A 27,028-nucleotide genomic window follows, 5' to 3' on the forward strand; every position below is an offset into this window, starting at 1 on the left:
CTCAGCGGTGTGTGCTCTCTCGCCAGCCCGGGGCCGGCGGCGGTGGGTCGGGGCAGGGAGGGAGGGGAGGGCAGGGCCGGCGGGAGGCTCGTCCCGGCGCTGGGGGCCGGGGGCGGCGGTGCCGCCGCTCTCCCGAGGAGCAGGGCCCGTGGAGGCTCGGCCGCCGGGCGAGGCAGAACAAAAGAGGGAGGGGACGATCCGCAGCACAACGTGCCCCCGCCGCCGCCGCCGCCCCCCGGCAGCGGGCAGGGGCAGCGGAGCCCCCCGGCGGGGGCCGGGAGCGGTGGGCCAGGGTGGGATGGGGGTGCGGAGAGATGGGAGGTGGGGAAAAGGTGGGGTAGGGGAGGGGGGGGAAGCGTAGAAAATCAAAGAGCGCCATGATGCCAGCACCAACACCTCTGCGCGCTATAATGCATCAGACATGGTGGGGATCAGAAGTCAAAGAGTTAATCATAACCATCCTCTTCCTATCTGTGCCTGTCTCCCGCTAGGTGCTTTTATCCTCGAGCAGGACTACAATAGAGCATGGTTTCCATGCCAAAAAGAAAGGATCTGGGTCCTTTGATTCAGCATAGTGTTTCCCATAGATACACCGGATCGACAGGGGCTGGGGATAAAAAATAGGCAGAGCTGGCAGGGAGGGGGGTTTGAGGGGAAATCTCCCCCGGAGTTTGGTCAATGCAGAGATTTTCCCCAGCATCGGTGTCGGTCTCCAGGCTGGTGCTTGCTTTCCTCTCGGGGGGCTGGATCAGTGGGTCACTGCTGCTTTGGCACCCAGGGCAGAGATGAGTGGGGAAGTGGGGTGAGCTCAAAGAGGCTTGGGTTCATGGAGCTTTCCCAGGAAAGCTGGCACCGTCGGGGTGCAGGGCAAGTTTCAGTAGCTGAAGAGAAGGCTGACTGGTGGGTGTGGCAGCTTCCCGAGCAAACCTGATGGTTAAAGGCATTATTTGAGCCAGTGTTACCAGGCTTGTAAGCACCTTGAGACTTTCTCGATACTGAAAAAAAAATCCTTTAGCCAAAATACGTGGTCAGGAGGGGAACAGCCTCCTTCTAAAAGCAGAGTTTTATGATACCAAAGTGCTGCATTTATACAGTTTTCCAGTATCAACAGGCAGCAGTGCCTTGTGGCCAAGGCTGAGCTTGGGTGTTGCAGTGGCTCTTTGGGCGATGGCTCCTCTCGCCTTGGTCCTCAGTGCATGGTGTGACTTTGGGTTATTCAGGGTACCTCTGGACTGGGGGAGGTCCTGGCTGCCCTCTGGGTGAGTGTCAGGTGCTTTGTGTGTGGCTTGGCCTTCATTTGCAGCTGGAGTGTAACAGGTTCCCACCCGTAGCTGGTTGTTTGCGCTCCAATCTGGAATAAAAGAAGAAAACTGGAAGAATTGCAAGTGTTTGCCTTGGAATCAACAGTTTGTTTTAATTTCTGCACTTCTCACAAATTTCCTTCTATGTGCTGGTGAGAGGATTGCTGGGAGAAAGCAAGCCCAAACCTCAGCCTGTTCTCTTTGAAATGGGATGTGTTGAAGCTTCTATAAATGAATATTCATTAACACTAGTGAGTTTTGTGACCAAATCAAAGGCATAAATTACCATTAGTGAAGTTGGCAGGCATCAGACTTGGACTGCCTTTTTGTATTTTAATGTTTTACACTTCTGGCCCTTCTTCTGCTTCAGCAAAAGCAAATCGGACGCTCTGTATTATACCTTGTACGTGCTGTCCCACAAGACCTCACTGAATTTGTCTGTATCTTCTGAAAACCCTGTTCCAGTATGGTAAATTAGGTATTTCACCCTGCTACTAAGGAAATACATTGGAGCTTCAAGCCTTCTGGGCTCTGAGGAAATGTGATAGCTCTGTAAAGTTATGCAACAACAACAGCAATGATGAAATCGTATAAAAATGTCATTTGTTACTGTGCTTAACATTTCCTCCCCCTGCACTCCTGCTTTTTTGGAGCTACACCAGCTCCTGGATTCATTGGAATAGTGAGAAACTAATTTTTGACAGTGTCCTGTGAGCTGATACTTTGTTGGGGATTTTCCCGTACCAAGCCCTGGTTGCTTGCATGGGGCCAGGAGCCATCCTGAGCACACAAGGAGAAGAACACCCAGCATCCTGCCATGGTGTCCACCCACAGGCACTATCTGTGGTTAGTGTCTGGCCAAAACATCCCTCCGGAAGCTTGCTGTCCATCAGGAACGTTGTGAAGGAAGAGCCAGAGGCTAGTTTCAGCTCTGGTCAATGTGAGAGCAGGTGTCACTCTTGGGAAGACAACCCTGTGGTGTCCTTTCTGGGTTACTCCCCTTGGTGCATGTGGCATAACTGCCTCCTTGTGCTTTGTCTGACCGTGCCTTGCTTCCTGACTCCTTCAGACTATTAACAGTACCTGACTGATACCCCTTTTCCCCCTTTCCCCTTTATTCCTGCCTTCCCTTCTCCCCTTTCTCGTGTAAGTATCTAGGACAGTGGAGACACTGTGTTCTGTGTTGCAGACAGGCCCCCTTTGGCACTGGGTATCTCCCTGCTCTCATTTACCAAATCTGTACCTGCTATTTTTTCATTTAATTTCACCTGCCTTTTTTTTTTTTTCATTCCAGCCCCTGAAAATTCACGCTTCTTGCAATTTATCTTGTTTATGACTCTCCTGCTGCCCTTTGTGCATCCCACACAGCATCCAGGCTTCCAGTTGTTAGCTGAGCACCAGCACTGCTCCAGTGTAAGGTGCCATTCAGTTATGAGTCAGACTGGAGAAACTGGGCCCCTTTCACTGTAACTGCTGTGGGAAGGACCTCTGCAGAAACACCAGACCAGTCTCTGGGTGATGTAAAATAGAGATGCGCTGAACCAGTAAGTGTAAGCACTTCAGTCACGTCCTCTACACTGTGTTGAAGTCCTTGGGAGGTTTTGCTGCCCTGGTTCAGGAGTATTAGCTGGGAATGGAGCAGGGTGTGCATAATGTCAGTGTGGCCAAGAATGCATCTGCAGGAGCATATTTCTCAGGCTGTGTAGTACAGTCAGCCACCACATCCATTGCTGAGGTGTTTTTCTGCATGAGGTGGCAATCTTTTGTGCTTCAGTTGTGCAGGCATGCTCTCATGCAGACAGATTTTCCAGGGTACACCCCCTGCCCATTGCTTTTAACATCGCTATTACACTCCTCTTGTGCAGCATATTACAGGGAATCAATGGGGATGATGATGCTGAAAGATCTGTTACAAATTATTTTGGCTTGCGTGTTTAGGTAGGGCTTGGCATTTTTCGAGCAAGGCCTGAGCCTAGATGAACTCAAAATTACAGTATCTACAGAGCACAATTAAAAAAAAAAAAGCATGTGGCGTGTAAAATGTCTGTTAGAGGACTTGTTTTTTCCAGGAGCGATTGCAGCCATTAAAACATAATCAGTGTGAGCTCAGTGAAGAGGAGGTGTGAAGACAACTCTACTGAGCAAAGGGAGAATAGCTAGTCACCAAAGCAAATGCAAGGAGGGACATGGGAGAGGCAAATGGTTCACAAATCTCTTAGAAAAAGGAATAATATTCCTGGGAATGGTCCAAGGTTTGGCATATGAATGGGGGAGGGAGCTGCTGGTCCTGAGCTGGCAGACTGTAAGGCACGGGGAGACAGAGAGCTCAAAAACGGGGTGTTACAGGGGAGGATCTCATCATTGAGCTTAGCATGTAAGGAGAAGAACTGGCACACGATGAGAAAAAGAAGCAGATGCAGAAAATGAAGAGAGGCTGGAGAAATTCAGAGGAGTGGGCACAGAGAATAATTTTAGTTGTAGCCTTTTGAATTGATTGACATGGAGACAGCTGAGAAATAAGTAGGCTTCAGTTGAACATGGCAGAATACATTGCGAGAGGAAAAAATGCATTCATCTGGACTTTTGCTGTGTGAGACTTTGGTCTGAAGCTAACTATTGAGGGTCAAGACAGGAACTTTCTGTTTGGCCTGAACAAAGCACTGGGTTAACGTGAGGTGTTCTGGTGTCAGAGAAGAGCAGTGTAAGAGCTGCCAGCCTCCAGCTAATTCACTTTGGACACCAGGCTGGACATGTCCTACAGATGCGAGGCATGGTGAATACCTGGAATGGGGAACCAAAGTCCTCATCTAGGTTTGGATCTATTCCATATTTCTCCTGGCCATGCTTTTTTTCCCACCCACCTTTGCTTAACAATATGCAGCTACACACAGTTTGGTGAACGAGATGCCGAAAGTGTTTGAAAAGCCTACTGAGTGCTGGGCATGGGAACAATGTCTCACGTTATTATTCTGCTATTGGCGCAAGATTTGGACTGATTTAGACAGAAGTTTTTGTCCTGCTTTAAAACACCAAGGCCTGGGACTTCTGGATCCCCTCTTACTCTTGAATATTTGCTTAATACTCCAAAGTTAAATTTTTCCATCTCTAGCTGTTTAATAGATTGGCCCATCTCAGTTTACCTGTCTGCCGATGAATATTTGTGAATTCACATTGCATATTGCACTGGACTTGGACTTGGCAGCTCTGGAGGTACTTTAGCTGCTTCAGTTGAAGTTCTTGGACTTCCAACCACCATTTCTATGATTCTATGGTAAGTCTTTTCCTTTCTCTGCAGAAGAAAAAGTGGCCATAGTATTTAAGCCACTTCTATCTGGTGTCTTAAATTCAGCGTAGGTCCTTCTGGGGACATTTCTCTGGAGACTGAAACCTTTGGCAGAGGGTCAGAAAGAAGGGTTTGGGGCAGCGATTCCTCTAACTGCCACAGCAAGTTTGTCAGTTGGTGCCCACATCAGTGTCATAGCTGGTGCCGCCGTGGGGAGCTGAGCTGCGTTTTGCTGGAAGCCGGGCAGGTTTGGAAAGGGGACAGTGGCTGTCTGGGCAGACAATTGGTACGGTGAGGTGGTTGTTCAGCAAGTCTGAATCTCCTTACAAGTGCCGAGAGCAACCGCTGCCAACGAACCACTTTCCTGACAAGAGGTCAGGGTCTGTTTTCTGCTTTGCTGCCATTTCTTTCATAAGCAACTTCACTCATGCAGTAAAAGAGAGAAGCTTCGCTTTTCTTTGCAGGATCCAGGAGAGCCCACTTGCTTCTGAAGCGCTCGGGCACTGTGAGATTTAGTTGGAATAAATTTCTTGCTGCTTTTGTAGGTATGAGAAAGATGGAACAGAGATGAGCAGCAAAATAATTTGCAGGTTTCTAATCTTGCTACATGTAAAGATGATGGCATTGTCTCTTGGAGCAGAGATACTTTGGGATTACTTTTGCTTGTCACTTGATGCACTTGTCACAAGACAAAGTTTCCATCTGTAGCGCGTGTCCTGATGAGGTTTAAGGCCTTGGCTCTTGCTTAGGTGCATAATAAATGTCACCAAATAATAAATGTCCTCACTGATTTCAGTAAAATCGATACTCGATGTAAAATCTCCCTAGGTTGAGCTGGTCACCCTTACCCACCTTGCATGTGGCTGGCTGGAGGAGTATGCAGTGCCCACAGATAAGGGACTGTGGAAGGGTTGTTCATGGGCCGGTGCCGATACCATGGGAGGTGGAGCAGTAAGAGTTGGAACTTGCTATGACTTGCAGGGGAAGTAGGTACGTGAGGCAACATGACAGCAAAAAATACCTAAGTGCAAACAATACATATCTGTATCCACTACATTTAGTCACTCATGAATTACTACTGCTAACATCATATCAGAGGGCAATTTCTACTGTTCTGTTCCCCTTGCATACACCTCCTGTGTCCAGAGAAGGGATTCCTTATGGTCTTAGCTGGATCTCGACCATGAGTGGTGCCAAGGCTGATGTGTCCCGGTAAGCTGAAACAGATTTCTGACTAGAACTTAGCTAAAACTCATCTTCAGTTCAGTGACACACAGCCCCCAGTCATGCTGTAAATTGTTATTGTTTTTTCCCAAGTTTAACCTTTCCTATGAATGGCTTGCTGAGATTTTGAAGTCAGCTGGAATTGACGTAACCTGTGTGTAACCCAAGAGATGGCTACAGCAACACACAATGCAATGGGTTCAAAGCTCCAGCCCATAGGTGAATCCCCTGCTGATGCTAATGAATATTGTCATCAATAAGATGTTTGTTGTGCTTCCCTTCTAAAAGCAAAGGAAAGATGACATTTACAGTGAAGAAATCCCCATGGAGTTAGTAACTGTAGGAGTAGCCCTCTTAGACTGTGTGATTAAGGACTGAAATTGCTAGCTGAATAGAAAGTCAGATCTCCAAAGGGGAAACAAAAGAACATCAGATCTTTTAAATGAATAAAGATGAATGAATATATTGGCTACAGACCAAGATACAGCATTATTACAATCAACATAATCCTTCCTTAATGAATTGCCATATACTGAAGTGCATTTGTTAAGAAAAAGACCTTAAAAGCAGGATTCTCCATTAGTGGCTTATTGGAAACGATGCCTCAAGGATACAGTGTTTTACAAGCAATTCCCTGGGTTGATTCAGGGATCACCCTCGCTAAGAATGACTTCCTATGGAGGGTAACCTAGATGTGAAATTCAAATGGAAGGATAGTGCTGATTAAAAGCAGATCTTCTATAAGCAGACAGTACTTCATGAAATCCCATTTACAGCTCTTTGATCCTTATGAAAGGATTTTAAGCAAACATTCCTCACGGGAAGGATGTCTTTCTTCTTTTGCCATTAAGTTTAAAAATGTTCCTTATTTGTAAGTACTTTGCTAAAAGCAAGGTAATTTAATGGTATTGTATCACAACTGGGTCTGAATCTGACCAGCTCTGACAATAGACAACCACACACAAAAAAAATTAAAAATTAAATCTCGTGTATATTGTGGGAAATAACTCTGCAAGAAGGAGAGCACAGAAGCACAGAGGAGCTCTGAGTGTCTCCCTCCATTGTCTGCCAGTGGGACTTTTGCCTTTGAGAAACCGCTTCCTTGCAAATAGTCATCTTGTGGAGATTTGGATAATCAAGAAGAACACAAACTTCAGCCTGTGGCTATTGAGCCTTCCCTCTAAATTGGGGATGCCCTGCCTTTTCTAACTCTCAGTGGCCTTTTTAAAGCCTTAGCAACAAAGGATTCTGCCTCTCAAATGCTAAAAAAGTAAAGATGAATGCCTTGGCTGCAAGTGTGATAATGTAGCCTAATGCCTTCTTATGTCTATTGCCTTTAATCTGATGTCTTTTAAACCACATGCATTTATAGGCAGAGAACTGGAAATACAGGTGGATTTGGAATTTAAACTGTTTTCAATCGGCTATTTAGCATAAAACCCTTAGTCATCTTCAGGGCCATTGAGTAATCTGGATTTTAGAGAATACAGCCATTGTTGCTCTGGAGATGTAAGGACAATGGTATATTCTAATAAGTCCTTAGAATTACGAAAAGGATGAAATCACTGCTGAGTGCTTCCTTCTCCTTTAGGCCTGGCAAACCTGGGGCTGAGAGTGTTGCAAGGACTTTTTCAGTTGGCAATGGCTGAAATGCAGCAATCATGAAAGTCCAAATGCAAGAATGAAGCAGCGTTTAGACCCATATGCTGGGTATGTTATCTGAAGTTCATTGTAGTTAAATTGTGAAGCAAAATGTAAATAGTTAAAAAGACATGATTTACTTGATTTAGAGATGAAGATGTAATAGGTAGACATTCCATTTGTGGAAGAAAAGCAAGAATGTAGTAGCATATATCAGAATCGCAGTCTGGACAGATTCTGCTATTTGATGAAAACACTGCTCTTGAAATCTCTTTGCATCCTTGTGTATGGTTAGAATGCATAATGGCAGATTCATTCTTTCTTTCTTTTTTTATTTTTTTTCCTTCAAACTCCATCTTGTACAATAGAGGTGTGGTTTTCTCTGAAAGGTGCCTGCAGGTGCAGTACCCTGAGTGTTGGTACTGAAGAGAAGTGTGTGGTTTGCTGTAACTTGTGCTGCATTGTATTTTGACATGCTGCACCAATTTGAGATAATATTTGTTTAGTAAACCTTATGTGAGAAGATGGCAGTTTCTGTTGCTATAGAAGCAGACTGAGAACTGCATGTGTAAAAATTTTATTTATTTGAATTTTGTTTTGTGTAATATTTTTAAATACCTCTAGCTCTGAGTGGAGTAGGTGAGTGAAAAATTTTAAATTTCTTTGCAATTGTTCCTGCTCTAACATTCAAATCTAACATTTGGATCATACTTACAAATAATGCAGAGTACTGACCAAAGTAAATAATTTCACTTGTAGTTGTGGAGCCCGCTGCAGATTTTGGGACCGCGGCAGGGCCCAGGCTCCTCAGCTGGCAGGTTGATGCAGATGATGCTCATCTCTGCTGGCCTCGTACCTTTGGGAGCGTATGAAAATACGGACACGCTTCAGAAAAGCTGAGCCAAGCTGATTTAAAAATCTCAGCAAAACAGGCAATTTGCACAAATTGCGCCAGTCACCAGCTTCCACGTTTCTCGTTGCTCTTATTGTAGTGCAAACAATAGTTGTGAGGGAGCGAAAGCCGCCGCTTCGTGTCTGAGCAGCCGGCCCCTCCTCCTGCAGCAAACGATGCTGAGGTTGTGGCATCTCCTTCTGCTGCCGTGAAAATTGCTGTCATGTCGCAGACTAAGCTCTGTGGCTCTGCTGCCAGATTAAGCAGGAGAAGCTGGAGCGCGATTAGCAAAATATCACCAGGAAAGCAGTGGGCAGGGTTTGAAGGTGAAGAGCTGTGAATAATAGGAAAGGCTGTATGATACTCGTCAGCCAGCGGAGCCGGGAGGTGCCGGAGAGCTTGTAAAATGGAGCTGCAGGGAGACAGCAGATAAGCATCGTTTTGCTGTGCTGATGCTGTGTCACAGCCAGGCACGAGGCCTGGAAGCAAACAGCGTTTCACTGATGCGGTTGCATCATTGCAGCAGTGATGGGTGGAGGAGAAGCACCTGGGCTCCCACACCCCGCAGTGAATGCTGAGCAATGGCATGGATTTACAGCCGTGCTTTCCACACCTCCCTTCTCAACGAGAGCAGGTTTTTTGGTTTGGTTTTTTTTTTTTCCCTTCTTGAGTCTTGGCACCTAATGAATTGCTCAGTTTATATGTTCAATATAATACTCCCTCTCTGTTTTGCTGTGTTCCCGCTGTCTGACCTTGGCAGGCTGGAGGGAGGAGAATGTCCCGGCTGCTTTTCCAGGGGAGCTGGGCTGGCAGCTTCTTGTGGCAGGCAGTGCATTGGAAACTTGGTATGGAGCCCTTAGGGCTCAGTAGCCAGGGCACCAGTGACTGAGACATCTGTTAGGTGAATATAAAGGTGGCAGCCACCCTATAAAGGCTTACACTATTGTCATCTCCTGAGCAGAGTAATGAGCACGTTGTTTGTACTGTGAGAGCACCCAAAGGTCACCCGAGTGGCTGAGGGCGCATCTGAGAGCCAGGCAAAGAAAGCACCCTGCCTGGAGGGATTTACAGCTGGGAAGGGGAAATACGGGCCAGGGCTGCCTGATTGATTGATTCATGAGCTTCAGGTCACTCCTCCACCCACCATCCCTCTGCTTTCCCCAGGGTGCTACAGAGCATGGAACGTTGGCCAGGTAGAAGAGGACCTCGGTCCCTAATTTTTCTGGACATTTGGCTCTTGGTAAGAAAGCTGCAAGCAGCCTTGCCTGACATCAGGCCCCTGGTAAATACTAAATGGCCCCTGACCATGCACAGCCGGGCTGCGTGCCCGAGGAGCCTAACCTACTTCACAGACCCCGTCCTGTGTGTGCCCAGATTTCTGTCCAGGATTTCACTGCCGCGAGCACTGGTGACCTAAAACAGTGCAGGAGCACCCAGGCGGCGGTGGCCGTGGCAGCATCCTTTTGCCTTCAGGCCGGTGCTTGGGCTATGGTGGGGGCTGAACGCTCACATGCTGACCAAGGGTCTGCATGAAAGTCTGTTTCATGAAGTGAGCAGCAAATTGCTTGCCAACTTTAACCCGTGCCTCCCTGATAGTCCGCTATGTTTGTGTGTTTTTTTCCAGTGTGTTCATGGAAATGCATCTATACGGTGAGGTGCACATGGGTGTTGGGTACCGCTGCTTTGGCTAAGGACAAGCCACCCCTGGTCTGGAGCAGCGGGTAGGAGGCAGTGCCTGTTTGCTTGGCCACAGTGTGCTGCTGGGGTGTCCACGTGGCACTGAAACCCCACCTGGGATGCTTGTGCCCATCAGCAGCATCTGTGTAAAGATACCCTGCTTTGCCTGTGCTCCTGGCTTGCAGCGATCTGCAACGTGTCCTACAGACAGCTCGAGCCGGTTGGGAAAAGTTCCAACAAAAGCCTTTTTCTTCTGAATTTGCTGATTTGTGGGAATGGAAATGTGTGTCAGAGATGTTGCCACATCTGTCACGTCCTGAGGAAAGCTGGGCAAGGTTCCACGGCACCCTCCCCGGTGGCTCAAGAGTCATGGGTTTTTTTGTCAGCCTCATCTTCCATGGCTTCCTATTCCTGGCTGGGGGCAGCCTTAGCCACAGGGCAGCTCAGGTGCAGGACCTGCTCCCTTTTGCAACAATTTTGGACAGTTTGCATTTGTTACTGAGTGGGAAGGCGTCAAGAATTAAAACATTGGCAGTCCCCATAAAGTGCAGTTTTCTTTCTTCACCAGAAATTTCTTAGACCCTCCAAAATTCTGAAGAAAGGGAGATTTTGTAGCTAAACATTCAGTAATCCTTTATAAACTGTAAGTGAGGCTTAATTTAATGGATGACTCACATAATTGAGTGCTTTATTGAAACTGCATTTGTATCCCTTTTAGTTTCAGATTATTCTAATACTGTATAATTATATGTATTATATATTAATATATATGAATAGAATATATATATGAATATATATATAATATAATAATATTCTAGTTTTGCCACTTATATATGTATATTTATATATAAAAATGTATAAAATCCTTATGTCTACAATTATTTTTCTGGGGTTGTACTTCTGCTTTATTTTAGTCTGTCTTATTTTCCCAGCCTGTTACATTTGTTTCTATTTATTATGCATCTTTTCCTGTTTTAAAAGAAATGAAATGTAGAACACCTTGATGAGCGTGCAGATTTTTTGACTCATTAGCAGTGACAGATGCAGTGCTCTGGTAACGTTCCCTGCCCGTATCAATAAGCTCTTGCCTCTTGTAATTGGACAGTATTAATGTTCAGGAAGGCAAATGAATGAGCTTAGAAAGAGCTCACAAGATGGTGGTCTCTGCAGGTCAGCAGGCAGTGCAGTAAATCATCATGGTGAGGAGGTGCAACTGCCAGCACGTGGCAAAATAACTTATTACCATTCGGGCTGCTGGTTCACAAGTCCCGCGACTACAAGTAACAGCAGAGAGGCTGGGGAGAAAACAGGGAGCCTGCTCCGGCAAATTCCAGACTGAGGACTTGCCTTCATCTCCATCCTGTAACAAGAGGGTACCAACATCTGAGGCAGGTCCTTGGAGCATATTTCATAGTAGTTCTGTGCCTTGGTTCCCCCACTATGCACCCACCCCTGCCAAGGGTCATCTTGCTGCTGCATCACATGGAGAAAAGCCTCAAACCTTCTGTGTTCATACTCTTTTGTCATGGATTGTATTTAAATTGTCTTCTCCCCCCTTCTTTTTCCTCTTAAAATGTCTGTTTCTCTTTTTTTTGCTTTTCTGATATGAGGGCTATATACAGATGGCTATATAGAGGGCTAATGATACAGAGGGCTATAGAGGCTTTGAATCTCCAAAATGTTAAAATACAATCTGAAAAGTAAATATGCTATATATAACTGAGAAGTTACATTGAAGAAAGATTGTTTTAACATTCCTTACTCTGTCTTAGCGCTTTTTAATTAGTAAGTTTTTAGAAGGTTTCTATCATTGTCCTGGTTTTATAGATGAGGAAACATAGCAACTAATTGTTTTCTAAACTGGGAACTTGGGACACGCATGGTTTATATGCATGAGTCATCCTGTAATTAAACCAGGAACTGAGTCTGGAGTCAGGAGTATAAAGCATGGACAAAATGAAGATTCTGAGTTATTGTTCAGTGAGCCAAGGAAATAATTTACAATAAATGGCTTTTTTATATATGAATGGGAAAATAAGGTTCTGACTGCTTTAGGGTTTTCCAGGATTCACAGTCACTTGGCAAAAGTCTTTCCAAAAGCATGAAGTTACAGACTTTCCCTGTCTCTGGGTAGGTGGTAGAGTGCTGGCGTTTCCCCTATGACTTCTTCGATGAGGGAGTTAAATATCGATTCTCTTTCGATTATCGAAAATGGTAACATTTGCTTTCTATAAAATCTATTTTTTGAGAACAGAGTGTAACCATTTGAATAGAGAAAAATAGAAACAGATGACTGTTGTGAACAGTGCTCCAGCAGACTTGATATTTGAACAGTTCTTCATGGGAAAAATTGTTTGCTTTCTGGCACTTTATAAAATAGCAGGAGGCAGTATCTCTGCTGTTTGTGTGATATTTCAGGGAAACCAAACTTTTGAGGCTGCACTCCCAGCCTCATTCATGGAGTGAGTGAGATACGGCGTGGGGAGCCTCAGTGCAGAGTGGCCCCAACTAACCAGCAGCCTCTGACCTGCAGGAATCACAAATTAGACAACAATTCATTCTTCATGCCCACTAGGAACTAGATTTTGTGCGGTTGGTCTGTAACAGAGTACATGAGGTGCAAAGCTGTGGGCCGTGTCCCTTGGCCACCTTGGTGGAGCGGCTGAGTTGACCCTGCTGAGCTGACGTTGCTTAAAACAGCTTCCCTGGGCAGGAATTTCTGCATTACAGAGCTCAGCAGCCTCTCCTGTCCTTTTCCCTTCCAATTGCAAGCTCTGTTACTCTTCCGAGGGTGTGGGGAGTCCCAGGTGATCTCAGCTTGGCCATTCCAGTGTTGGGCGGTTTATTCTGGGGGTTTCTCTTCCCTTTTTGGCCTTTGTAGAATGAGGTGGTGGTAAAAAGAGGATGTAGCGGGATTTCAAGTGCTTCCATGTGCAATGAGTTCTGCTTTGAGGAAAAAAGACAGTGATGGCCATGAGGCTTCATGTTCCAAAAGTCAGAAATAAACACTCAGTGAAACTGTGTTTTTCCTCTCCACTGTCTATGTACTCACCTGAATCTATGGCATAGACCTTTATATAGGGTAAGTGCTTTGATGTTAACGGCTTTCTATATACCATAAGCCTATTTGGTATCATCAATACATTATTATGTTTATTTATTTCAACAAACCCACATTTCTTCTTTTTTTTTTCCCCAGAGTGACCGACTACTCATTAAAGGTGGAAGAATTATCAATGATGACCACTCCTTCTATGCAGACATATACCTTGAAGACGGACTTATAAAGTTGGTTTTTTAAAATACTGAACTGTTTTTGCATGCCTGTTAGTATAGACTACTGTGATTTCTTGATGGTGCTGACCTGCAATCTTGCAGCCAGGATCTCGGTTACCTCTAGAGGTGGGGCCAGAGCAGAGGAGTGTTTAATTATGAAATTCTGCCATTTTATCTTTACTAAGATTGGATAAGTAGAAAATTCCTTTACTGTAAGCTGAAGGTATTTGCTTTTCAAACGGTCAAGGCAAGTAGGCTCTCTCAAGAAGTAATGTTAAGGACAATGGATATTTTTGAGTCCTTGTATGGCAGAAGGCAGATTACAGATTTTTTCCTCATGCCTAATCAGGGTGAATGCTGCCATGCTCTGAAGGATTGCACGGCACAGAAATATGCCTCGGGTTGCATGGCTTAGTGGAGATGGGGATCTCTAGTTTTGCAAAGCTACGTAGTGCGTACAAGCACTGTGATGTATACAAAGATCAAACTTTTTCTCGACTGCTAGACATTTCCACTAGTGACCTAACAAGTTTGGTCTCCAGAAGCTACGATTTTAATGCACAGAAACATAATTATGGTTATCTGGTAAATAATTCATTACCAACTTGTTTTCAGAGCTTCTTTTCATGAGAATATACCATCAGATTAAAAGTCCAATTCTTTATACATCTGTGGCTACTTACATTATTCATAACTCAGGTTATTATAACATAAAAAATACTGAAGACTTTTATTCATGGACTGTGCAGTTTTCTTTTTAATACATCGCTCTGCCTTTCCATTTGTAGTGTTACTTGCATTGCAGAAGTGGCAAAAGGACCATGTTGTTTTAAGTGGAGAAGGCACAAAATTTTGAATGCGTATCTTTTTTTTTAATAGCAACAATCAACCAAGTTGTGCTCTCTTTGCTAGGTTTTTTAGTTGACTTTTTCTGTGCTTTTGTTTGTTCAGATGCAAATCTAAGCATCAGAACTGATTTAGCAACTAAGGGCATGAGATGCTGAAAGTCTGAAACTGCTGTGAATTTTCGTCCTTGATGCCAGAAATGCAACAGTACTGGGCAGGCAGGTTGGCAATGCCAAGCTTTCAGCTGCCCTTGTTAAGTGCGTAGACTCCCTCTGAAATCCATGCTTGGATCTATACCTTCAGAAAGTATCAGATAGCTAGGATTAATAATGAATAGACAGGCAAGATCTTAGTTTTTAAAATGCCTTTGTCGTTGCCCAAGGAGGCAAGTTTGCTATTCAACACCCTGAGTCGTGCCTGGTTTCCTGGATTTAGATGACCTGAGATTTTTCTTTGTAAACTGTACAAGAAGTCCTGCTCTGAAAAATTAGCTAATTTGTGAGGGCAGCCTGGTGTGAGATGGGCTTGGGTCCTAACTGTGTCCAGATGATAAGTTCTGCAGTCTAGGAAAACGCTATATTTTGTGGGATTGGTCTCTTATATGTTGTCCAGCTGGAACTGCCCATTGTGTCTGAGTATTTAACATAGCCGTTAAATGTTGCTCAAGATCCTTTGGAGCAGGACCTTGAACCTCAGGCACCCACATTTTGTTTGATGTCCTGACTCTCCAGCTGCAGATCCTGCTGGTGATACAGAATTCTTTCCACAGAATGGAGCAGACACCAAACCGCTCAGCCCAGAACAGGCAGCAGTGTCCCAGTTTTGCTAGGATATAAAAGATCTGGGTTAATTTTCTTATTCTGCAGTGAAAACTGATTGGATAATACAGTTGGGTTTCTCTTGCAGACTAATGAAGTGAATAGCCTCTTTTAACGTTTACGTCCCTGCAGATTGTCCTGCAGAGAGGAATGTAGATATAACCTTGAATGTGTTTGAACATTAGCTATAGTTTGGAGGATGTTAGAAGCTTTTTCCTACCTGTCAATGCTCAAACTGGCTCTCTAGGTACAAGGGAGCAGCGGTGCATGTGGATTTTTCCTAGCTGAAACTTAAGCCCTGGGCACTGATGGCAGCTGAGAAGCAGTCTCTGGTATCTAAATACTAACTTAGATATTTAAATTGCCGTTGGCATGTAAATAATATATTTTGCCTACATCTATCCTGTCTCTGTTACCCACATGAGGAAATGAACCCCAGTCTCTGTGCTAAGCAGAGGTCACACAGTCTGGTGCCTGCTGTCCTCTGCTCCCTCCCTGACAAGGGGAAGGGTTGGGTCCCTCCGGGCTGGAGGGGACTAACAAGTGTGTGGGATGGGTGACTGGGGATGGGGTCTCCAGAGCTGGGCAGGTGACGAGACAAGGTAGAGGAAGCCTCAGACGCCTAAAAGAGATCTGGGCTTGATAACGACAGAAATAACCCCACAGAGTCCTGGGGAGAGGTTTTCAGTTTTCTCAGGTTAAGCTTCTGGAGAGTTGAAGCCTGATGTTTCCATTGTGCTTTGATCAGCTCCTGTATGACAGAATTCGTTCAACTTGTTGAACAGCTTGTTCAACTGAACATTGCAGACAGCATCAACTTTCCATGAGTCCGAGTTTTCTAGTTGCTGGTGCATCAGAAAACCAGCTCAACCATTTATACAGTGTCTAGAATACAGTTATCTGCGCTACTGTATTTTTTCACCCACAAGTAACTGAACCCCATTCTTATTAACATACACTTAGCATTAATGGGTGAGCAATTCAGGAATCCTGTCACATTATCTCTTACTCTGTGTTGTAGTCAGTCAGAATAAAAAATAACCTTGAACGCCAGTGAAGATCACCCTTCTCCCAGCCTTAATCTTGATACCAGGGCAAGAGATGGGACAGGCACCTGACAGGTAATAGTGCAGAATCATCTACCAAGACCATTTGTTCCCATGCCACTTCAGCATGGATGACTTCAGCTTTTGCCAAATAAGCTGCTACTCAACCGTACACTGAAAATAATGAGCAGTGAGTCATCAAAAAAACTTCACTACATGCTCTTTCACTTTATTAGAGTATGTGTCTTCATGAATAGAGAACTGGTAGATGCTGATTGTGGAAGAAAATAACAATGATTAGCTTTTGCATTTTTGTGCAGGTTTTCTTTAATGTTATTTTCAGAAGGTGTGGTAGTCCTTGGAGTGCAATTCTACCTTAGACATATTTGAAGGAGATTGGTCATAGTAAAGTTTTTGTTTCCCAGGTGAGTTTTTTAGCCACACAAACGCTGTACAAAGGTTTAGGATTGTTCTGATGAAAATCCTGGGAGGGAATTCAACTAGCAAAAATTAGTGCATCTCCATTATTATATGTGGGGCTACCTACCTTTATACAAGCGTTCAATCTGCTCATGGATTGGAATGCCTTACGTGAGTCAGGTTTTAACAGCGGAGGAGCTTCTTGCAACTTTTTTGTGCAACTGGATGTGCTGGGCTGCTGCTGGCTTTGGCGTACACATCAGTTCCCTGTTTGTCATGGTGTCATTAGCGCTCTGCACAGCTGTGAGCAGGTTTTGACATGCTCCCAATGCTATACGTGTTGATGACTATTAGACACCAGACATGGAGCTGTATGGCTTCAAGCCATGATATTATCAGCTCTCCTGAGCAATCCCTTTTGGATTTGTTCGTCGCTGAGCACTGAGACCCCAGCTCGGGACGCTGGCGGGGAGTTTGCTCACCGAACGGCTCTGCTTCCCTCCAGCCAAAAGCCAGAACACTGGGGGAGCCAAGCTGCTGGAGGTGACATTTTTGCATAGCATATGAAACAAATTCTTGACCTCTTGGGGCTATTTATTAACTCTGGCGGGTTGGCCAAACTCCAACATGAATAATTATCCCTGTTGTTTTCACTGGTTTTAATTAACAGTTATATTCATTTTTGGTTCTAGCGTGTTGCGATTGGCTGTTAATCAGTCGCTGTGTTTGCTCCGTAGGTGGGAGTTGCATTTTAACATGGGAGAAACACATTCAGCAGCTCAGATGTCTGGGGTATTTGTTTAGCTGTGGATAAATGTTTTTTTATCCCAGACAAAAGGAAATTAAGACAAGGACTGTGTGTCTGTAATAGGAGATAAACTAAGTGAACTTAAACTACCTCATAGTTACCCCTAAGCCCAAATATATTACTGTGTAACGGTGCAGAGACATGGCTTCCACACAGACCCGTACCTTTTTCTGTTTGGCACCATGAGAAGTAGACAGTAAAAGTGTGATGTGGCTTTAAAAGTTAAAGGTTAATTTACTCGTAGTTGTCTCCACGAACACTAAAAGTATTTTGGCTGTAATTGTCTGGAGTTTGCTTGACATCAGCATTTAAGCAGATTAATATTTTTAATAGTGAAAAAAAATATCCTGTTTTGAAGAACTGAAGGGAAAAAGATGACAACAGTTAATGAACATTTTTCCACACAGTTATGCAGAATGTTTCACTAAGGTTTAACTTTAAGAGGAGGATGAAGAATATGTGACGATGAAGAATATGTGACATGGTAGATTAAAGGTGTTTGGGTCTCTTAAATATGTATTTCTGTATCTTAGGATATTTAGATTTCTTTTTAAAGATAAATTTGCATTGCTTGGTTACAAAGTAATTATAAATCCTTTCAGATGTGCCTTGTGCTTCTACCATATATTTACAATTCCAACTTGCTGTCATACTTGATCTATGTTTTTCTGTTTTCATTTAAGAACTTAATATACAAAACCGGAGCCCCCAAGAGAGCGTTAACTGTACATATTTGTAATTGTTTAAAGATAGGAGTCATATAAGAAAAATAGTCAATTGTTAATGCTGCTGCATTACAGCTTCTTTGTTGGCCACTAGAGCAATGCAAAGCATCCTGAGCACCGGGCCCAGCTCCACAGGCTGGGATGCTTTGTTCTGCCAGTGCCGTGCAGAGTGGCCAGAGTGGGTGTTTGAGCTTCATCTTTCCTTTGGGGTCCCAGTTCTTTCTGTAGGGCCTCTGGGTCCCTCTCCCCTACATGCCTCAAATAGCTTCTTTGTTTAAATAAATTAATATTTGCTTTCCTTGCTGCCTAGGCAAATAGGAGAGAATCTGATTGTTCCCGGAGGGGTCAAGACCATAGAGGCTAATGGGCGCATGGTTATTCCTGGGGGAATAGATGTCAACACTTACCTACAAAAGCCCTACCAAGGAATGACTGCTGTTGATGACTTCTATCAAGGCACAAAAGCAGCACTAGCAGGGGGCACCACCATGATCAGTGAGTACTAGCAATATTAACTCTTCCTATCCCGGGCTGAAGCTCAGGTAGCATGTGTGGGGATAGCTACAGGAGGCTCCATACTGATCTTCTGCAATGAATCTTCAAATTTCTGGGCACGGTGTTGGATATCCATTCATCATTGTCACCCAGGGCTGGTCTGAAAATGAACCTGTCCTCATAAAGCAACAGCGTCATAGGGAATTGTCTCTTGGATTTTCCTCTGAAATGCAGACCAAGCACTGAGAGATAATATACCTACTTTTGGGGTTTTTGAAAAACAGTGTAGTAAGCATATGGCACAGAAAATCTGACGAAGATCCACTGTTCCCACCTAGTGACATTTCAGGGGCTTTGGAAATAAAAAGATGCTTATTTATGAACTTGGATTTGGCACCAGGAATTGAGGAAGTCCTTACCAGAGACGTCCTGGAGGAACATCTTTCTTGGTGGAAGGGAGAAGTGTTTCCAGTTGTTAGAGACCCTTCTTCTGTCTACCAGATGGCAGGACAAGAGTTATCTCTTTCCTACTAACAGTGGCTTTGCCCTTGGTCAGACTTTGTGAGGCAGGTGTTCAGGTGACATATATTGTCTCAGCTTCCTTGTGCAGAGCAGCTTCCCAATGGGGTTTTACTCCCAATAAATTGGAATGTGGCTTTTTTTGCTGAGTGGTGTTATCTATTATCTATGTTCAGCAGCAAGTATCAGCTGAAAGGATCGCTGGCAATAAGCACAAAATACACTGCTGTTCATTACTTTTGTTAATAATTTTTTCGGTGTATATTCATCAGCTGAGGCTTCCAGTGCAGTGTTAGGTCTGCAGACGCCACTGGTAAGCCCACCTTGCTTTGTTTCCATACTAAGTTTTGACCTAGCCCTGCAAAGACAAGAATATATGCATGAGTAGACATGCTTTTATTTTATGTCAGTAAACATCGTGGCATCATCAGATGCAGAAAGCCTCGAGACTGTGAAGATGCATAGTTGCAGCCCGCTCGATCTGCCATGTAGTGTGGCTGAGAGTTTCTGCTCTGCATCATCTCTGTTCAGACCTTTGGCTGTATTCCCAATTCTGGCTGCTGAGGAAGCCTTCAACATCTCCATTGATGTATTGGTAGGGCACAGTGGGCCAATTCAGTAGCTACGAGGCACTGGTTAAAAATAACTCTTACTATGAAATACATAGAAGTGGACACATCAGACAATAAGTGTAGGTAAGTCCAGAACTTGGTCTTACAAAACAAAAAGGGAAAAAAACAAATGTTTCCCAAACTGTGAGATGGTTGGCTGTCCCACTGTGTGTCTGTTGATGCTGCACCAAGCAGGTTGCCAGACTCAGCTTTAGTATAGACCCTCTACAAAGTCTGCTGTGCCTGAGACAGCAGGACCTGGCTGACATCCCAAAGCTACGGTCTGCACACAAACTGCCTCCAGATTGCTGCTGTTCTGGGTGAGATGCTGGAAGGCTCCTTACTCACAGGCACTGAGGAAATCTGAACAGTGTGCACGCTGTCTGGGTAATGGACACTGAATCTCTTTTTCAGTTGACCACGTGCTTCCAGAACCTGGATCGAGTTTACTGACCTCCTTTGAGAAGTGGCACGAGGCAGCTGACACCAAATCCTGTTGTGATTACTCTCTCCATGTGGACATCACCAGCTGGTATGATGGGATTCGAGAAGAGCTGGAAGTACTGGTGCAAGACAAAGGTTAGTAGTGTAAATGAGTGGTATTTTTTGTTTTTTATTGAAATATCATATGGAGGTGAAATTTTAAAGCTTTTAATGAATGCCTCATCCAGAACAGAAATGCAGAGGCGCAGGTTATGCTGCCCAAGGTTTTGCGCTACCTTGAACTTTTGTATTCACTTGCTGCTGTGTAAAATGGACCTAAAACTTTATTAGTGCTCTTCAGCAGCAAGGCCAATGCAGAGAGTAGGTATATTTACCCCAATATAGGCACGGCAAATTAAGGTGCGTATGTTGTCAGACACAAATGTATCACTTTATGCTGGCTTATACATGTGGAAATAGGCTCAGACATTGCATACTTAGGTTTTATTTTGAGATAAAATTCAGAGATCAGCATTTAGGGTAATCAGCCCAGTCACCTTACATCCTCTATTTCATGAATGGAGAGGATGAGATGCCTCAAGGTAGCGCTTCAGATTTGAAATAGACTGCAATCTATTTAGCAGCCATTTTAACAGCCCATTTAGCTGCCTCAAATTAAGCCCTAATACAAAGGGCACATGTGTGTGAGAAACCATCATCACAGGCTAGATCTCATTTCTCAGCAATGGCTTAGGATAATTTACTTACCGAAACTATATTTTTTTTTTATAAAACATGCCTATATTTTAAAAATAGGTTCAAGTTATTAGAAAAAAGAGATGCTAAAGTTAGGTACCTAATATTTAAAAAATGTCCTGATTTTCTCAAGGCCTTGGTCTCCAGTGGCTTTCCCTGAAGTTACTAGAAGATGCTTTGTTTCAGGACTTACAAAAACCAGGTCACTTATTTAAGAATCTATTTAAGACACTTCTGGGCTTGATTCAGTTCAATTAACAGGTCTACTATCATGTGAAATGCTGTAGGTTACCCTACCTGGACTCCAGCTACCACTCCAGAATAGCACAGGTAAAAACTCTCATAAGTCCTTTTTCGTACATGCCAGCTCAGTGTCGCAGTGTCATATATGGAGGGCATCTTGGTGGCACCAGATACCCATGAGTGGGAAATTGAATATGGCCTTCAGAAAACCCAACTTTAGATCTAGTTCCTTAAAATTCTGCCTAACAGCATGGATTTTCTTTCCAGAAACTAACTTACTTCAAATATTTTTCACTTGATACTTTCCTTGAAATTGTATGGTTATTAATTAGGAAATATTTTCTGAAATGATATTTAGTTACCATAGGTAAATTAGAATGACCCTTATGTTGGGAAGTCTAAGAAGTATGTGTATGCAGCACCCTTTGTAAGGTGTACCAGGACAAGAGGTAACGAACGGGCACAAACTTGAACATAAGAAGTTCCATCTAAACATGAGGAGGAACTTCTTTACTTTGAGGGTGGCAGAGCCCTGGAACAGGCTGTCCAGAGAGGTGGTGGAGTCTCCATCTCTGGAGACATTCAAAACCCGCCTGGACATGTTCCTGTGCAACCTGCTCTAGGTGGACCTGCTTTGGCAGGGTGGTTGGACTAGATGATCTCCAGAGGTCCCTTTCAACCCCATATCATTCTGTGACTCTGTGATTCTGTGTAGGGCTAGTGGTGACTTAGATTTGAAAGAATCTCTTTATAGAGAAATATACTATCAAAGTAGAAAAACAAAGCAAAATCCTATTTTTGAGTGAGCGGTTGTTTGCTGAGATACTATGCAGGTGCATTCACCTAGGGGAATTTATCCTGTATTGCAGCATGCTGGCAGTACATGTGCTGTATAACCAGATTTTAGGCAACAAAACCCTTCAATCAGCAAGATTACACATAATTTAGAGAAACTGCAGCTGGTCTTACATAGGTCTTTATAATATAGGTGATTTTTACAAGGTGATGACATCTGTCACCACTGATGGTGCCAAATCTGTGCTGTTTCCCTGCTATCAGCATTAACATGGATATGCTGCTGTGCATTAGCTGAATACTCTCAGACAAGTATAAGTATGCTATGCCTTGTTTCAAAGGTTAGATACTATTTTCCAGAGCTCCTGGATCACAGATGGCTCACCACTCCCAAATTTGCCTGAGGGCTTACATTAAAAGCCTGGTGCAGACAGTTAGTTTAATAGTTTTCTCCAACTATGGAAATGCGAGTTTTCAGTATAAATCTGGCCTGCCTTTTAGGGGAAGCAGGAATCCGTTCATTGGTTCCTGAAAAAGGATGCGTGATGGGGCCCTTGGTGGCCTCTTTGGCGGCGATGGCATTAGGTCACCTTCGTTCTCATGGATGCTGCAGTATGTCTTAGGCAGTCAACGTGAATTACTCTCACGTGTTAGGAGACACGAGGTGAGGGCCAGTATGAAAGCACAAGCACAATAGGAAATACTTCAGCGTGGCACGGGCTTTCAGATTAATGAATAATATCTGCTGATAATTGGAAACATTTGGGCCAGCTGGTGCAAATAGACTTGATGTCAATGTAGTGACACCGGTTTTCATCAGCTGGGAATCTGGATTGAATTTGTTCTCGGCTGATTGTCTGGTGGGTGAGTTTGCTGAGTACCAGGGCTCAGCTGATCACGTCTCAGTGCTGCGTGTGCCTAATACAATCTCGTCATGAATAACAGGGGAGCTCACAGAGCTGCTGTTGAGGTGCCTTGTCATGAGGTATAATTGAATAATTAATCAGTTCTAAATCAATACAAAGCTAATTTAAGGAGACATAGGCTTTGGAAGAGCCTGGAGATTTTGTAGAACCAAATGTTGATTGTAAAGGCTCAGTCTTGTAGCATTTCAGTCGCTAATTTGGGACTGGGCTTCTCCAGTATTTGCAAAGGAGCAACAGCCTGAAATGTGTTAACAGAGGCCTCACTCATTCCTTTAACTACTGCACTTTGTCACTGTTCAAAAAACACCTGTATCACTGTCTGAAATTTGGAGAGGATCTTGTTGAGCACTCCTGGTGTGAGAGAAAGCAGGACATTAACAAGAACGTAGTCTGTAACAAATGTTAAGTATTAAGGTCAATAAGCCATGGACCAGGGCTTTTGAAGAGCCACATATTTCCAGTGAGTAGATCGAGACACCAGACCAAGGCATTAGGCAAAGAGTCTAATCTTGGATTACCTGTATATGTAAATTGATGTTATTTTGGCTTGGTATCTTGTAAAAGCACTCTCCGTGCAAGGCAGGATGGTTCAAACCGTCTCTCCTGTTAGCTGTGAGTTGCCCTTCCACCTTGTGTGTATCGGATGGGGTAGCTGAGGGCCTGGATGTGCATTTAGATGGGAAAACTCTGCTTCTGCACTGGGGGAGCTGTCGGTCAGGGACAGGCTCAAGATCCCTTTTCAGGATCCCTGCTGGGATCCCTTCTAGCTTCACTGACTTCAGGGAGCACATTAATGTCAGTGGGAGCAAAGTTCGTAGCCATTTTACCAAGGCCAGAAAAGGGCCTAAGAAGATACAAATGCAGTAAAAGAAAAAGGAAGAGAACGTATACTGCTTGGGTCAATGTATGCCTTCCAGCCACAGTACCCAGAGAAAGCTGCCTTATCTCATCTCCTGCGGGACTGTGATTAAATGAATTACCTTTGGCTCGATCCCAGTGGATAAGGGAGAGCAGTAGGTAACCCAGCTCTTTGCTTACAGAGGAACGTGTATGAGAGGATTCAGTCCTGTACCATCACTGAGGCTAGTCGGCATGGCTTGGACCAGCCTTGACACGTCTCTCGTTCCTTCATGTGTGCATGGTCACCCGTGCAGAAAGGTGGCTCCCAGGCAGCTGACATCTGAGATGCTGGGTGGGTTTGTGATGAGAAAACAGAGCTCTCCTCCAAGGCAGGTTGGGCAGATGTGCTGGAGGCTGCTGTGAGCAGTCAGAGGGGAGATGGGCTGCAGGCATGAGGCTGAAAGCATTGGCCCCGGGAAAGATGTAATCAAGCTTAAAGGTTTTAAAGCAGGAACATACTGAGTACTTCAAAACTGTGTAATGAGGAATAGACTGAAGGATTTCAGTTAGTTAAGGCCATGCATGTTTTCTGGGAACCTGAGAAATAGGAAGAAAGAATGGGCTTACAGGCTGATGGGTCTCCATGGTCCAGGCTGGATTTGCTCAGTGTGGAAGTCAGGAAGGAGGGGCCAGTTCCCACTTTGTATTTCACCCTGAGCTGCCTGGACTTAGCAGGAAGACATAATACTACAGATCATTTCAAGGTTTTATCCTGCATGTATCCTGGGGTATTCTAGTCTTGTAATTGTGAATAAACAAATTCTCTGTGTGTGTGTGAACACCCATACCCTCTGCCCGGGGATATATATGCTCATTCTAGACTCATGAAGGAGTTACATCTTCATCAGGGAGCCTTATTCATTTTGTGTAGACAACATGAATGACATGAACAGATCTCTTTCTTTTTCCTCTTGCCCCAGGAAGCACAGTTTTCATGACAGCTATTTTGAAATGCAGCGTACACGGCTCAGACAGCTTAGAATTTACTTTTCTTTTAAGCTAGAAAACTCTGAGATCAGTCCCTGTACCAAACTGGGGATGTTGTCAGTAGACTAAAGAGTAAAGCAAATTTATGACCTAATATGAATTTGTGTGTACAGAAAATACGAACAGAAGATGTTTGGAATTCCTGTTCCGTTAAAATACAAAGCTGTGTACATAATCGAATCTTTGAAGTAAATAACAAAACTTGTAGGGGTTTGAATACAGTTCATTCTTGGCAGCAACACTCAGTGCAAGCACTTCTTACTGATTTCTAAAATTTGGAGCTGCCATCTTTTGTGGTTTTGTATGACTGCAAACATAAATTCTTCCATCTTTGGAAGGTGGAAGGAGAGGTATGGTGAGCTGCCCTTGTAGCTGGTTTCAGGCTTTGCTTCCACTCCTTCCCAGTGTCTGCCATCAGCTAAGCTGGGTGCTTTGGACAGTAGGGTCAGTAAAGAGCAAGTCCGCATGCAAATTCAGATACACTATTCCTACAGCTTCTCAGCACTTTGGGAAAACTTAACTCGAATTTTATCTATTAAAAAGCACAGTTTCAGGTCAAGCTAAAATGTTTTCCTGATTAGCTAAAAAAAGCTAAAAAGAAAACCAGTCATTCACACAACCTTACACAAGTCTTTTTAAACTTCACAAACTTTACATGCTTGCTTTAGCCACCATTTCTTGTCTGTGATTTGGGTACAAACAGTCACATTTGTGGTGGTGGCTGGGTTGCTCCAGGTCTGAACACAGGTAATCCACGGAGTCCAACAAATTCCCCCAGAGAAGAGGGGATTCAGGCTTCTAGTCCTAGCAGCTGTAATGCAGCTGTGGAGCCATGCTTTATTTCTGGCAATCACTGGTGAAAAGCCTAGTCCAGACAAATTCTATGACTTATTTTTCCTGAAATTTTTGTTCAAATACAATTTAAGAATCCACTTACATGGCAACACCTTTGAATTTTGTCTTGGAACAGGTGTGAACTCTTTTCAAGTCTACATGGCCTACAAAGATCTCTACCAAATGTCCGACAGCCAGGTATTGCTCTGAATGCTTTTCATTGCTGTGATCTGTCCTCTCTTCTGTCATCTCCCAGCACCTGAGGAATTCCTAAGGTTGAATCCCAGAGGAATGTTCCCACTGGGGAAAATGTGCAGTGGGGGAGTTCTCTCTGGAGGGTCAGTGCCGAGCAGTGCTGAACATCTGCATGTGTTCCTTCAGGTGTATGACAGTCACTTTCTGCAAAGATTTTCTGGTGTCTCCCAACATTGCAGCCACTCAGCACTGCTCAGGATTTTGCCCTCACTTTATTCTGCTGTTACCTTCCAAGAACAGTAGGTCAGGGAGGGAAGAAAAGATGAAGCACTGGAGGCAGTGGCAGTTTTGGGGTTTCAAGAGTTTCTCAGTTGCTGCAAGCAGCTAAATGGAGTTGCTCTTTGGGGGAGGTGGCCCTTTCTCATTAGAGCTGGAGATAACAATGAGCTTGTTTGTCCAGAGCTCATTACAGATTCCAGACTCTTCAGCTTTCCCATTCATAAGTGGCAGGTCATTGTAAACAGACAATGGCATCTGTTAGTAGTAATAATGTTTGCTTATTCAGTTGAGAAAATGTTTCTTTCTTACTTATTCCCAGAGCTATAGCTCTCCGTCTCTTAAATAACTGTTGTTACACCTCCAATACATGTGGTTTTAATTGGAATTTTAGACATAATAATATATAAATATTCTCCGCCTGTTAAATTCAACTCCCTGTTGGAACTGCCAAGAGAAATACATGAAAATGTTGAATGTGTGGCTAGACTAATGCCTGTTACCTTGTTTAAATGCGCATGTTGCAAGCTGTGTATTCCAACCCATTCAACACTAGCTGGAGTGCCCTAGTGCAAAAGCGAACACTGAAGAAACCATGTCTTCAGTATTTGATCTGTGTTTGAAAACTGGGGTCCCATGTTACTGAAGTCTGGTTTAAACAGGGAAGATACTAGCTGAATACCTTTTGGAAAGGGAACTAAAATTTCAGTAGTTCTGTGCTGAGAAATTCTCAGTAAAAGCAATAGGATCAACCGTTTCCCTTCTGTATTTTTTTGAATCTTAGAAAGCAATGAAAAAAAGGATGCTCTAGAGAAAACATTACAACTTTTAATTGCAGAATTAAAGATGTTGGTGAAAGCTTGACACTATCTGCTCTAAGAAGATGGTGCAAAATGCCTGCACTTCAGAGAAAAGGTGTTTTAAGCTGTACTAAAAGCGTCTGTAATCCATTGATTGTTCCCATTCCAAAAAAAAGGAACTACTTGCTAAACTTGCTAAACTGACCTGCATGGGAGGGCACGAAGAGGTAGCCCTGCAGTTCACGGGGCTGGAGGAGGCACTCTGTCCAAGGGAGGTGCTGCCCTGCTTGGGACTGTTGAGCCTCTCTCGG

General features: G+C 44.0%; 1 protein-coding gene across 1 annotated transcript in view; it reads left to right on the forward strand.

The window, feature by feature from the left end:
* The window catches only part of CRMP1 (collapsin response mediator protein 1), a 50,364-nt gene that overhangs the window by 3,514 nt on the left and 19,822 nt on the right, over positions 1-27,028 (forward strand). Inside the window, exons 2-5 of the mRNA XM_074148314.1 lie at positions 13,218-13,306; positions 18,268-18,452; positions 19,997-20,161; positions 25,583-25,644. Coding sequence (XP_074004415.1) covers positions 13,218-13,306; positions 18,268-18,452; positions 19,997-20,161; positions 25,583-25,644 — 501 coding nt within the window. The remainder of the gene's footprint in view (positions 1-13,217; positions 13,307-18,267; positions 18,453-19,996; positions 20,162-25,582; positions 25,645-27,028) is intronic.

This window comes from Numenius arquata, chromosome 5 (genome assembly GCF_964106895.1).
Source record: "Numenius arquata chromosome 5, bNumArq3.hap1.1, whole genome shotgun sequence".
In the NCBI taxonomy this organism is placed as follows: domain Eukaryota; kingdom Metazoa; phylum Chordata; class Aves; order Charadriiformes; family Scolopacidae; genus Numenius; species Numenius arquata.